The sequence below is a fragment of the Rutilus rutilus genome (assembly GCF_951802725.1).
Source record: "Rutilus rutilus genome assembly, chromosome: 17".
Taxonomy (NCBI): Eukaryota; Metazoa; Chordata; class Actinopteri; order Cypriniformes; family Leuciscidae; genus Rutilus; species Rutilus rutilus.
The window spans coordinates 3167675-3183186 of record NC_140230.1 but is presented as its reverse complement, the minus strand read 5'-3'; the positions used below and the strand labels follow the sequence as shown (position 1 = coordinate 3183186).

General features: G+C 37.5%; 1 protein-coding gene across 1 annotated transcript in view; it reads right to left on the bottom strand.

Annotated features, from left to right (window-relative positions):
- The window catches only part of grik3 (glutamate ionotropic receptor kainate type subunit 3), a 155960-nt gene that overhangs the window by 83174 nt on the left and 57274 nt on the right, over positions 1-15512 (bottom strand). The window contains exon 2 of the mRNA XM_084386085.1: positions 440-613. Within this exon, the coding sequence (XP_084242211.1) occupies positions 440-613 (174 nt within the window). The remainder of the gene's footprint in view (positions 1-439; positions 614-15512) is intronic.

Below are 15512 nucleotides of genomic sequence, written 5' to 3'. Positions count from 1 at the left end.
TTTTTGAATGAATGAATTGATAAAAGCTAGTTTTTAAAGGCCAGTTTGGACTGTTATAGAGCAAATTAACAACAAATAAATTTGCTTAGACAAAGAAGAAGAATTTCTTCCATTAAATCGGCCATGAAAACATCTATGGGTTGATATAGCCTGTCATCAAGGCTGAGGTCAGGGGTCTTGGGCTTGAAAAGGTTGGTGACAACTGATTTACATATTCTACTGAATATAAGTAGTACTTTGCAACTACATGTCAGCTATAATATTTCACTATCGCATGCATTTCCGGTCTTTAAAATGGGTTTTGATCTAAAAGTGAGATGATCAACACTACGCATTATCGAATCAATCCTGCCAAGTGTGAACACAGCCATAGTTAACATTTGCTCAACAGTTCTGGTCTAAACACAGACAAAAACCGTTATGTTCTCACACCACTCACCTTTTCTGGAGGCCTCAAAGCTATCATAGATATTAATCCTCTGAATGTCATACGTTAACGTTGTGTTGGGCAATAACGTCCTGTTTCTGTTGATGTTATTAACAGCGAATTTAAAGGCCAGTTCCTCTGAGCTGACGAGTGCCACAGGTCCATCCATCTGCTCAAAAATCCCCCCTAAAACACACACAAAAAAACAAGAGAAATCACGGTCAGATGAACCCAAAGCTGAACCCAGAGAAGAAGCTTGCATCGCATCCAAACCTCTGGAGGTGTTTTGCATTTAGAGCTGTCGGCGAGCTCGGTTGTGTACTTAAGGATCCTCTATTCGATCTGCTCAGCAGAAAGAAAGAGTCTCTGACAGGCTTTTAAAGTTCAAGGCCATAATGGAGATGAGGAGACTGAAAGAGAGAATGAGAAGAGTAAATGGCCTCATCAAAGCTACCTTGCCTCCTTAAGGCCTGCAGGTCACCTTTCATTCCCTGATAAAATAAAAAGTAGATTCACACACAGGCCTATAAGCTTGTGGATCGGATTTTTGCGCAGAAGTTTGGAAGTTTAAAGCCGTTTTTGGAAAAGTCATTTCATAACGGTCTGCTGAGATTTTCAGAAATGCATTTTATGGCCAAGAAATTCCACCAATAGAAGAGCCGGAGAAGTAAACTCTGTGTTTATTGACTTTAGTGTGTAATAGAAGCCTATAAAAACAATAAAATGATAACATCTGGAGCACGCTGAGCAATCTTCAGCCCTTGAGGATTAATACTGTTAGACCTGCTTCACCTTCCCACAGCATATCAGCGATATGACGGTCTGGAAGACTTATGAGCTCAGAGAAATATTGGGAGACCAAAGTTTGTTCAGTTGTACACAATTCAATTTCACATATTATCACCTCATGCTATTTGGGATTTAAAATATTTTTAGCACTTTCCACAAATACGGTGCATAATAGCATCTGAAACTCAAACTGGAAACTGTATTCTTTTTTGCGTTGTCAGTAAATAGCCAGGGAAAGGCAGTGCATACTCTTCAGAAAACACTGATCGGCCAAATATACGTATATACATGCGAATGTAAAGGCCAGCTTCTCTGGGCATTAATTTGCATGGGGTTTATAAATGGTTTAACTGGATTGCTCAGACAATGGATTTGTTAAAGTGACCCTATTAAGCAATGTTAAAGACTCCTCTTAAGGTTTTCATGCATCCAAAAAATATATATATTCTCATAATATCCATTGCAGCATCAGCTCTTTTCTCACAGAGTCTGAAATGGTTAATCAAGGATTCAGTCTCTCTAAACCCCACCTCTCCGTGAGCTGCTCTGCTCTGATTGGTCAGATGGCCCAGTCTGTTGTGATTGGTCAAACAGTGTGTGGCGCTCATTAGCATATCTGTATCTCAGCTCTTCCTCAGCACTTGACACACAGTGATACGAACAGTAACGATGGCGTCGGTTTTACCGTATCACGAGTCTCATCCTTTGGAAGTGCATCAAAGTGTGTTTGCTTACTCAGCTCGGAAAACTCTTCCAGTCTCATCTACAACTACAGTGTTTGAGGGCGGAGCAAAGAGACGCTGTTCAGCCAATCAAGATCACAGGCTGACATTATGCAAATTAGTAACCTACGTAGGTTCAGCAGTGAGACTGAATTACTGACGACTCGTTTCAGGGAGTTAAGAATCACTTCTTTTATTTTAGGAGACAAACTCTTTACAGACCTTTTACAATCACAAACAGGAGTGTGTTTCCCAAAAGCATTATTAGCCAACTATATTGGCAAGTTCTGTCATTATCAGCATAGTTCAACGAGTCTGTGTTTCCCGAAACTACATTTCCAACGAACATTTGCAAATCGAATCGCAGTTGTGTGTTTGGAGCGACAGATCTCGACCTGTGGTTAGAAGCAGAGTTTCTCTTTTGCATGACATGTGGACTCAATAAATCCTTATCTTGAGCAACAGAAGCAAGCTGACATTCAGTACAACCTGTGTCTTTAATTTAGAATACAAAAATCATTTATGTCCTTTAGTTTGTCAAAAAAATGTAAGCGGCATTTTTAAAGAGTGCACATGTGTGAACGTGATCTAGTACGTAAGAACGAGTCTATGACTGAATCTGGAAATAAAGCAAAATAACTGAGAAAAATGAGAAATAGTCCTCAGATGCCATGTCCATTATTTACAGCAAAACATCTAGCGTTAATTCGATCACAAACAGATTCATTTAAAGAAGTTATTACTCCACAACGTGTGTGACATCATTAACCAACACGGTTCAACAACCAATTGGTTTGGGGAAACATTCGTGACTAGCTAGTTGATTTCTTCAACGATACATCGTACTGTGGTAGTTAGGCAGCGAGTTACGTCGTTGTACTTTAAACTTTAAAATCTCCTGAATTTTCATGCTATGTTAATCTTGTATATAATATCTAACACGTCAAACAGTTTTCCCTACAGAAATAGTAATGGCACACCAACCCTTCTGAATTGGAGACAAGACGAACGCTGTGCCAAACACAGAATAACCCTTGGGCTTTTTTTAACATTCCTTTTTAATATTTCCAATCCTGCCTTTGGAGTCCGTAGCATGTACATCCATAAACACATGAATATTTAAGAGTTCTTGAGTCAGACCTCAGCACAGGTCAAGAGCAACCCTGAACATGGAGACAAGTTTAAGAGCGAGATCAGCATCCATCGACACACACACACACACACACACACACACACTATTTATGACTCCACCGCTGCTTGACTTCTGAAGGGACATGATGCATAAACTCCCTGGAAAGAGCCCGACGCATTAAAATAAATGAATCCTGCCGGTTTGTGGGGAAATCTCATTAGAGTACATTAAGTAATTGCTGGAGTATATACTAATTTGACTATTAAGAGGATAAAATGTGCATTGCTCGGAAGCACTAAAATAGATTTAATAAAAAGGGGAGATCAGCTGCTGCGAGGAGAAAAACGCCCCGCGTGTAGCTTCGCAATAAATGCCTTTATTTCCAGATATACAAGCCATAAAGCAAAACGCTTGCGACTTCTCCGTCAAACGCTGTTTCCGATCAGGAGAATGTCTACGGATAAAGAGACAGGACACATTAATGGTGCGGGATATTTACGGCTCTGTGCTCTGAAGGGCCCGATGCAAATTGAGCTGTAACTTTTGATCTGAGATTTCTTGCACATCTTTCTCTAACATCAGTCAGTTTAAGTTGCGATTAACTTGTTTCCAGTTTTGAAACAGCTTTACAAAGGCGGTCTAATTAATCTCTAGGGTTTTATCCTGATAGAGAAACATGTGCTCATTACAGCTGTTATCTTTACTAATACTGATGCCAGAACACCGCTTTACAATACACTGCTTCTTACTGTAACAACACAAGTATTGAAATAATGAAGACAGTCCAATGATTCGAGTCACTGGGATCAAATCACCAGCGCTTTTGTTCATCTTCGAAACACAAATTTCTGTCCATCCATTGAAAGCTCGTTCCACCTAAACTTTGACGCTTCGAGACATTGTAAAAGTAATCCATGTGATTTGCATTTGATTTACTATTCATTTAATAGTAAAGGGAAGCTAAAGTGTGCTTGCATGTGGTTTGATATGTGAATGAAAGCCTAAATTAAATTTATTTCTAAAGCGATCATGTCTTTTCAGAAGACTTGGATTAAACTGTTTGATTGATATGGATTATTGGGTAACACTTTAAACCCTTTATGTATAATGCATTATAAAGGTGTATATCGTCTTGATAGGTGAGTAACATTGTTTAGATTTGTTCTAATATATGCTGACCATTGCTTGAATATGCTCGTGTGTCATCTTTTTGCGATCGCGACATCTTTTGCGATATTACTGTCGTTCGATTCAGCGCTGAAAGAGACACACATAAGCCTGTCGAGTTTAAACCTCCTCCACTGTCTGTTTCAAGCGTCGGCTCCCAAAGTGTGTCTGAAAGGTAAGATGATATACTCCTGATGTTTGTTTCCTTTGGTTCCTCATTTAGTGATTGATATAACCCCTAATCTTGTTATAGTTGTAATATATTCATTAATATGACTGTCGTGCTTGTGCTATCGAGTTGATCATGATAACTGTGAGGGTGTTGAGTGTCGTCTTCCACGTGAAACGGAGCTGAACAACACACATTACTATTAAAACACATTCGACATGGATTACCATAGTAACACATTGCTTTCACTTATTGATGACATCACACCCCCGGCCGGCAGGTACAGCAGAGGACGTGTTTGATTTGGTGATTATAGAAATGGACTTTATGCAATGGAACTTAAGTGTAAGGTTGGATGCCCTGTTATTTTAACTATATTTATTGTGTGAATGTGTATATGAATGTGAGCATTGTTTTTTAGAGGATGCACAAGCAAATTTCGTTGTATGGTACTACTGCACAATGACAATAAAATTTACTACTACTACTACTACTTTATATCATTAATATTATCTGCAATTATTTATTTTTTATTAACTGAGATTTAAAAAAAAATTATAATTATACATATATTACCATGGTGTGATAATCTGTTACTGAGAAAATCTAGACAGAAGGAAAGACACAAAGTGTATTTTCTCCTTGCGTACTATATGGTGTTTCATAGTACTAAGACTCCAGCCTATTGCTGCAAAACAACAACAACAACAACAACAAAAACCCATTAACACACAAGGCAACTTTACAGCGGCGGGTCAGCTGACGGGTCAACCGGTGCCTTGTACCCGGATATGCTGTCCCGGTCTGAGGGCTTGTCACGCACAGCCCACACAGCCAAGCAGAGCTCAGCCAAAAGCCCAACAATGAGACAATATCATTATGTTGTGGATGAATGTCTGAGCTGTTCTAGAGGGAGCTCTTTTGTAGCCCGGCTCTCCTGGTCTGTTTCCCAGCATGCCTGTGAATAACTGAACCACTCGCGCTGACACACAATACAGGAGACAATGGCCCGCAATAAACAATTACGGCAAGCAACCAGCATTGTGCACAACACTGACCAATTAAGGGACGCTGTATTGCCCTGTTATCCCGTTCCATCTGTCTATTCCCCACGGAAAACAAGAGGAGAACTCGCTGCCTGTCTCCAGTGAGCGAGTGGAGAAGTCTGGAGAAACAGACATGATCTACAGTAGTCCTGAAACTCCATCTGACGTGCATAATGACTTTCAGTATGAAGATTATTCCACAAACTAATGCATTTCTGCACTATATTTACTTACAAATATAATAAAAAGCTCTGGAAGAAAAGAATGAGAAGAAGGACGTGTTTATTAGCGTTGATAGACTCTCGTTTTATCATTCGCTTTTCTCTTCTGGACTTCGGTTGGGATATTACTGAGTATTTTATAGTGGCAAACTGACAATTATCTTTTGTCCATTGTTTTTCATTTTTAATCTTAGCTTTCTTTCTATGTTGTTTACCCATTTTCCTTTCATATCATTTCACACCTTCATCCTCGCCAAACATTTGAAATGAAACAAGTTTCTGACTTGATTTATTAATGACTTTATGTATGACTTCCACTCAAATTTGTTCCGCTTGAATAAAGCCAAAACATTTTTAGTTGCTTCTTGCATGTGTGTTTTTGGAGAACATACAATAAAATAAAATAAAAACTCGAAAATATTAAATGGCAAGATTGAAATTATCATCTTAACAAAAATAAATATCAAACACACATGCATGAGAAGAAATGGACTGTGAGTTTCCTTTATACCGTATTCCATGAGAATGAATGTACGGCTGTCCATCGATTACGCTAAATTAATTAAATCAAATAAATTGCCTGATATGTTTATTAAATAATCCCAATTAATTGCATATATAAATATGTGAGCAAAGCCCCAAATTATTATTTAATTGCATATAGATCTTGCAACAACAACAAAAAACATACCATGTGAAGTAATATTGTGCTATCTGCTATTTTTGGTAATATTTTTTAATTGTATTTTTATAATTATTGGTTAATTTCAATACTCTGTGCACCTTGTTTTCAAGATAGTGTGTAAAACTGGTTTAAATGAATAAAACAAAGAGTTAACATTTTTGTTTTGTTTGCCTTTATGGCAGCTGCAGGCTTAACTTAATTAATTAATAAATAAATAAATATAAAAAGTCACACTATTAATGATCGAATTAACATACGTTACATAACCAACAATAATGAAGCCCATTTTTTACAGCATTTCAAAGCTTCATCTATCGGTTATCTGAAGTACATTTAGTTTTTCTTCAGTTACAGAGCATTTCAAATTAGCATATAAATGCCAGCAGCCAATCAAGCTCCAGTGTAAGTCTTCAGTGATAAAGAGGATGAATTAAGATTCGTTCCCTCGTTCACCATCAAAACTCCCAACCTCTCATTTACTCTGTATGATTAGCAATATTCATATACGTTTCCAATGTCGCCATATCTTCTCTGTCAAATAACTGTCAGGTAACAACACATTTGTAAAATCTAATTTTATGCTCAAGTGACTCGTTTTCCCGCCTCTGCAATTTATCACAGCGTTCGCTCTGTTCCTCTCTCTCGCACACTGCTTTTGTGTTTCACTCCAGCCTTTCATATCTCTAGCATTTTTCTGAAACATTGCTCTATAACATTATACATTTGACAGGACGACAAACACAAGGACATCAAAAAAAAAGAAAAAAAAAAGACATATAATGTTCACCTCCCTAACATTGGCTGTGTATGTTTGTTTGAAACCTGTCATATATATTAAGGTCATGTTGATGAATTTTAAAATGTTTGATGTTAAAAAACAGGTGAACGTCTTGAAACCACAACCACACACAATAAGACAAGTGTCAACAAGGTGTCCATTATATTATGAAGATTTTAGCCAAAAGGTTAAACTGTGTTTTTATATGCTAGGGTCAAGTTATTATATTTATATAAGTGAAAGTATGTTTTATCTTATATTTAGAAGCATTGTTTCTTGTTCAAATGACATACAGTATAAGAAAGATAACATGCAGCACATTCTTTCTTTCATTGTATACGCTTCATTCCATACATACACTCCCTTTCAAAAGCTTGGGGTCGTTAAGATTTTTTTTTTAATTTTTTTTTTAAGAAATTGATACTTGTATTCAGCAGGGATCAATTAAATTGATCAAACATGACAGTAAAGACTTTAAAATAAATGCATTTTTTTTAAAGCTTTGTATTCATAAAAAAATCCTGGGGGGAAAATGTATGACGGTTTCCACAAAAATCTGAAGTAGTACAGTTTCCAATATTGATAATAATCATAAATGTTTCTTGAGCATCAAATCATCATATTATGCTGATTTCTGAAGGATCATGTGACACTGAAGACTGGAGTAATGATGCTGAAAATTCAGCTTTGATCACAGGAATAAATTACACTTTATATATTCACATAGAAAACAGCAGTTTTACATAATATTTCACTATTTTACTACATTTTTGATCTGATAAATGCAGCCTTGGTGAGCAGAAGAGAAAATATTTGAACTTTGTAGCATTTTTGCTTAAATATGCATGAAAAATCAAATAATTAATTTTGTTGTGATTAATTACTTTTTTATTTCAAAGACTTTTTAAAAAAAAAAATATGATTAAGTGTTATTCCTAAATCATTGTAATAAACTGCAGATTTTTTCGTGATTCTTTGCCAAGTTCAGTGTAAAAAAATCACACTGGGGCAGATTGCAGGTCACTGTCACTGAAAAGGATCTCTTTTTTCATTGAAAAACAGTTGAACATTTCCACTGGTATTGTCTAACAGACTCTAAAAGGGTCATCAGCTGAGAACTCAAATTTTCCTTGAGCTTTTGACACATAAGAGGTCATCATACTATAAGAACTGAAAACTTTTTCAATTTTTTAGTCCAAAACCAACTTTTATTGTAACCAAGCCCAGCGAATGACTCGTTGTGGAATGTGCCTATAGATATGTGAAAGACCGCCTCTACAGAAGTAGATCTACACCTACTTCATCATCGCAAGTTTGGCCCCGCCCACTGGTGTGTTAGTGAGATGAGGAGGAGAGAAGAGCCATACAGGATCACTGTAATCAAATAAATAACAATACCTTCCAAAGGATCTTAACGCTAGGAATGTGGTCATTTATTTTCAACAATGTGTCTAAGCTGAGCATTTTTTATTTGTATGAGGTACATTTCACTGTAGATTGTTTGGTAAATCAGTCGCAATTTCGGCGCAGGATTTGCAAACAGACTTTTACGATATAGACTCGACAGTAATGCCACAACATGCAAGTAACTGTTAATTCTAATGCCTGATCTGTGAACAGTGATTTCTGATGTAATTATTCATGTATAGTCAGATGTTCTTTGTCTATGTGTCAGTAAATCAAACCAGTGACTAAAGAGTCAACTTCACATTGTTTCTCTTAGTAGGATGAAAATAATCTGTTATTTAAACTGTGATCAAATTATATAGAGAAAGCGATCAAAGAACGCTCCCTTTACGATCGCTGGAGCTGTCAATCAAACAGCGTGTGTTTATCAGTGACTAAGTTCGCCAAAACTCCCGTTATAATCAACAAATATCTTATTTACATTGTGTTTGCCTTGTTATGATGAAAGCATTCATTAGTGTGCAGAAATCGAGATGCAAAGACGAGATCACTGCATTCATGCGCTCAACATGTCGGTGATCGGCTACAATGCTCATAACTGCAACCTTTAATGCCACAATCTAAATATAATGCTATAGATCAAAATACAATACTAAAATCAACACTTTACATTAGTTTAACAGTTAGTTAACCTTGAGAGCTGTAATAGTTACAACGTGCTTAAAGTTTTCGAGAGAGTTCCACATGTAATACTAGCTATTTCATATGCAAAGATGTCAGCTAATCACAGCAGTGGATGTTTACACTGAAGTCTCACAGCAGCCAATCACAGCAGTGGGCGTTTACATTGAAGTCTCACAGCAGCCAATCACAGCAGTGGGCGTTTACATTTAAGTCTCACAGCAGCCAATCACAGCAGTCGGCGTTTACACTAAAGTCTCAGAGCAGCCAGTCACAGAAGTAGGCAATTACATTGAAGTCTCACAGCAGCCAATCACAGCAGTGAGTGTTTACATTGAAGTCTCACAGCAGCCAATCACAGCAGTGAGTGTTTACACTGAAGTCTCACAGCAGCCAATCACAGCAGTGGGCGTTTACATTAAAGTCTCACAGCAGCCACTCACAGCAGTGAATGTTTACACTGAAGTCTCACAGCAGCCAATCACATCAGTGAGTGTTAACACTGAAGTCTGACAGCAGACACGCCCCTTTACAACAGAGTGTTCAAACCGAGTAGCAACCCCCCCATCACTCTCTTGAAACCAACACGGAAGTGACTTTAACTGCAATTCATCGACTGGCCGCTGAAGGCTGGATGCAAAAGGGAGTCAAATCTGCATCTCCTCCATGTTAAAATGCCCAACTTTACAGCAGAGAAAAATATGTTTACAGCCTGGTGCAAAAAGTGTTTTTGGTCTATATAGCTAATTTTGCCCTTCATGACGACTGTGAGGGTGCGTGAATTTTTTATAACTCATCCGTTTAAATTCTATTAAGCCTTAAAGTTCTGCATAATTAAGGGCGTGGCCACTTGAGTGACAGGTGGATTGGGCTGATGTCACTAGTAGCCGTTTGTCTGCTGTCTGTTAGCGTCACGTCACCTCAGCTAATTCCAGCCACTGAACTTGGCATCTCTGCAGTGTTTGTACTTTTTTCTGGATTATTTTATACAATTTAATACTACGAACTTGACGTGCGATGTGGCGCTGACTGACATGTATGCGCATGAATCACTGAAACACACATATTGTAAGTTACTGCATAATACATTTTTAACTAGCAGAATAATACAACATTACAATACACATGGGCAAAAACATGAACTTTAACTATTGGCTTTACATCATCAAGTCAGCTGTCACTTCAGCCCGAGGCCCTGTGCGGTCGCACACTTGGCACAGCACTTAAAGGAGAACTCCAGTCAATTACCTGTGTTTACATCCTGTTTTCGGTCGAAGTCCACAGTAGTCGATTGTCGAGTTCACGCGCGTGATCATAGGTACTAAACCTATGCGCGTGAACTCGACAATCGACTACTTTGTACTTCGACCGAAAACAGGATGTAAATACAGGTATGTGCGCTGGCTGAATAAACATCATTTTTATTAATATCTTTCACATCTACTGCAGTCAGATTCACCCGCGTTCACTCCGAAGGAATCACTCACATGATCTGTGCACTTGTAATGACACATCAAGGATGTTAAGAGCCTAAAAGCAGGTTTAAAACTTGCCCCATTGAAGTCAACAGGGTGCGAATTTTAAAAAGAGGATAACACGGTGTAGGCAACACCGATTTTTGTCGTTGTTCTCTGTACTGACAGCACTCCAAATGTATAAAAAAATGAGCTCAATGTTAAAATTGTTTTCGAGAGAGTTCTCCTTTAACGGTACTGCCAGTAGCATATAGCATTAGCTCATGCCTTTTATTTCTAAAGTATAACAATTTACATTGTAAGTGCACCCCAGGAAACATTATAAAACAATAAAACAATGCAGGTCTTGACCCCCTTAAGGTGTGTGCCAATACAAAAATCAACTTTCAAATAGTGTTAAATTTGTTAACGAAATCTATGATGAAAAAAGTTCGTAGACTAGGTTTTTTTTTTTTTTCATGACGAGACGACAATAGGGTCATTAAACGATAACTGACTATATCAACATGCAATATCACTAACAAAAAAAGATGAGAAAATGTTTCATTTTTGTCAAAAAAAGCAGAGAAAATATGAGAGACTGCTGTACAAACCTCTACTACGAGCATTCATGTTTGTGGTTGCCAGATGTCAAGAGTTTAAATCCCCCAATCAGAGCTTTTCTGTTAAAAAGATACATTGTCTTCCCGGTGTTCTACTTAATCTTTGCAATCTGGCAACCTTGCACACACTCTCTCTCTACGCTGTGGACGAAGCATGGATGATCTGAATATATATATATATATATATGTATATATATATCGACTATATTGTTTGTGTTTGCTGAATAAATGCACTTACGCAACCTGTGTGTGACAAAACAAAGTCTTTTTTGCTGTTGTTTTAATAGAAATGCATTCATATAATTTGTATATTAATATTACATTAATATAATACAATTTCACTGTTTTAATTTTTGAGAGAAGTGTCTTGTTTTACCAGTGTTCATAATGTAGACAGAGATTAATTTATTAGATAAATAGCCTGTAATAAATCAGTACACTACATGAGGTCAAATAAACCATGTGTATGAATTGACATTGTCTTGATTTGTGCTTATAGGTGAAAGTGCAATAATGTAAAAATACATTTCTCATATGACAACAATCGCAAACATTATCACTATTATCAGTTTAATCATTATGCTGCATGTGACTAAGTTTGCATTGACTAAAAACGCCAGATTTAGTTGACTAAATAAGATAGAAACTAAAAAGTATTTTTACAGTATTTTTAATGTGACACAGGACTAAGACTATATTGAAGAAAAGCCCCAAAAATGAACACTACTTTCAAACATGAAAGAGTAAATTTGAGTGTGCACAGATATGGGTGTGTTATATGAGTGCAGAAGCGAATCCACCTCTGATATTATACAGCACCTTCAGTATCAGGAGAATAACACTATTGTTGAATGCAGGTGGTTCGCTCCGGTGCCAGACGCCCTGGTCACATAGTGCCATCTAACCTCTGCCAAACTCTGCAGAACAATGAAGGGCGCAGGCCAAAAAAAATAATGGACTCAAAACACACACACACACACACACAGAGAGAGAGAGAAAGAACCGCGAGCAGAATCGGGACATTGGCATCCATATGCATCAGGTGACAATGGGAAGGTAGAGCCCAGCAGGACGAAAGCCAGACTTTTTCATTAGCACACGCTTTAAGTACATCACCATGTTCCTGAGCTCAACACTCTCGCCACGTAACATACATTTCCCATCATAAATTCACACTGATTGGTCATGCTAAAATATACAATATAGTAACAATAAATACTTGTTGATCTAGTATACTGTGTGCAACAGAAGACAATATTAACCTGAGTTTAAGTGACAGGGACTATGTCTTCCAGAGCAAGGACATTTGCTTATTATAGTGACATTTTGGTAACACTTTACAACACTTTTTAACACTTTTCAATAGTTAACATTAGTTAATGTATTAACTAACATGAACTAACCATGAGCAATACCAACGCATTCTCATCCTAGGGCGTCATATACTGACACTTTTGACATTTCGTCTACATCCAACGCACATGGCACCCTTTAGCGTCAATATGACACGCACAGAGCTTTGTTCGGTTATGGGTAGGTAGGTCTGGGGTAGGGTTAGGGTTAGACCGCTAGGAGGCGCCTTCTGGCCCATATCTATCTGCGTCTCATATTGACGCTAAAGGATGCCATGTGCGTTGGATGTAGACGAAATGTCAAAAGTGTCAGTATATGACGCCTTGGGATGAGATCGGGCTGGCAACTGATGTTAACTAATGAACCTTATTGTAAAGTGTTACCAACATTTGAATAAAAATGTGTGTTCCTTAAAATATGTATTGTATTATGATGTAACCATGTTATAATGCGTCTGAAGTTGTGATCTGCTATGCATGTGCTGTTACTATACTCACAATAAAGCAGAAACACTTTATTGCGTCACACCGTGCCATTAGGGAAGGAAAGTCCAGATTCATGTCTATAAAAGCCGAACAAGTTTATTCATGTGCAACAAGAAGGTCTATAATCCCGGGGGAGAGATCTCCATTAGCATTCATCTCAATGTCAGATCCTCGGTCATTATCCATACCTGCGTATTACACGGCTGCTTACCACATGTACATATCATCCGCTAGTTTGTAGAAACCGCAGAGACAGCAGATCTATATGGGAAACATAGACTTCCCAGATCAATGCATCACAATCCAGATGGGCAATGGTCATTATCAATGTAGATTGAACTAACACATAACCACGTAAAACAAAGAGGATACCACTTAAATACACAGGACAATACTCAAGGTAAAACAGAACAGGTGCAGGAACTGATTAACCAGGAAGACTAGTAATGATCGGGAACACAGAACCAAAACACAAGGAAACTAAACAGACGTGGAACTACACGTTACTTAATACTCAACAATATTATTGATCTGACTGCACAGACGCTGGACGAGGACGTCATTTCTGCAGAACTGCTTCATAGATGACATGAACTCATTTAATAATTGATGATCTTTACAACTGACTTCAGCTGAACAACAGTCGAAATGCTTTATTTCCCTGTTATCACTGTAAAGCTGCTTTGAAACTATCTGTATTATATAAAGCGCTATACAAATAAAGCTGACTTGGCTTTGCACATATTACAATAAAATCATCTGTTGATTATATATTGTATGGAAAACATTCTATCAAAAGTCAACTGGAGATCTTCAAACCGTAATCTTACAAAAAACTATAATGACATCAAGGAGAAATTTGTACAAATGAAGGCAGGGCTGTAGTACTTGAGTCCGGTCTCGGACTCGGACTTGTCTCGGTCTCGGCCACTGGTCTTGCCAAATATGGCTTTTGGTCTCGACCAAATAAATTTTTTTATTATGTTCCCGGTAATAACGTATTATTGTAGTATGCTTCCCGCAGACTTCCGCAGAAACCTGCGTAGATGATGACCTGCGCGTGTGTTATTTATTTTCTACTATTTACTGCAATACCGGCGCATAGCTGAAATAACAGATCCGTCTATTCACTGCAGATCATAATATCAAATTGCTATATGGACTAGTGACTGTGAATATTAAAGACTGCTATCAAAGATTGTTCAGCGAGTCTCTGCAAATGAGTGCAGGTTCATGTACTACACATACTCAAGTACACGTTCATCTTACGTCATCATACGCTCAGAAACCCGTCAAAATAAAAGTTCGGTTTAACGTGAAGAAATGATCACAGATATATTTTACTGGAGTGAAGCTATTGTCATTTAGTTGCTCAAATGCTCAGTACTAGTACCTAGCAGTGGTAATAGTAGTAGGTTGGTGTTTGTATATCAGTTCTAACACTGCTATTATGAGGTATCACCATATGTCAAAATTCTGTTTTCTTTAGATTAGAAGATTATATGATATCAAGGGGAATATCTATACTTAAAAATCCTGGGTGTTGTGACACTGTTTTTGCTTTTAGATCAACAAATAATAACCCAAAATGATTGTCTTGATAATGGCATGCATAAGACTTTTTTTTTTTCCTGTCCTGTCCTGGACTCGGTCTTGACTCGGACTCAAACCTTTTTGGACTCGGTCTTGTCTTGGACTCTAACCTCTTTGGACTTGGTGTTGACTTGTTGACTCGACTAGTCCTGGTCTTGGACTTGTCTTGGACTCGACAAAGGCGGTCTTGACTACAGCCCTAAATGAAGGTGTTATATAAAGTTATAACAATAAAGTTTGTCCTAGGAGTGACAGGGGACAAATAGGATATCACTGCCAAAAAATGAGACAAAAATGGCAATATTTTTCCACAAAATTTGATTACTATAAGACAAAGGGTTTTAAAATCAGGAGAAACATAAATCACAAGTATAAAATGCGAGGACACAGTGTTCCGTGTCTCTGCTATCATGGTTTTTTAAAGACATACAGTACTTTGGCCACAAATGCCAATATTTCTGTCATTATTTGCTCACTTCATAACTTTATTTTTTCCCCCTGTGGAACACTAAGAAGATTTTTTGAAGAGTGCTCATGCTGCTCTCACACAATTATGGTGCATAACAAACATGTCTGTCAAGAGCCAAATAGAACAAAAACACAATATAAAATCACCAGAATGAAAGATAAAAAAGAACAAGAAAAAAAAAGTTGGTAACACTTTATTTTGATGGTCCCTTTTGAACATTCTACTAACTATAAGTAACTTTGCAACTACATGTTACTTATAGTCAACAGTTCAATGTTCAAAAGGGACCATCAAAATAAAGTTAAACCAAA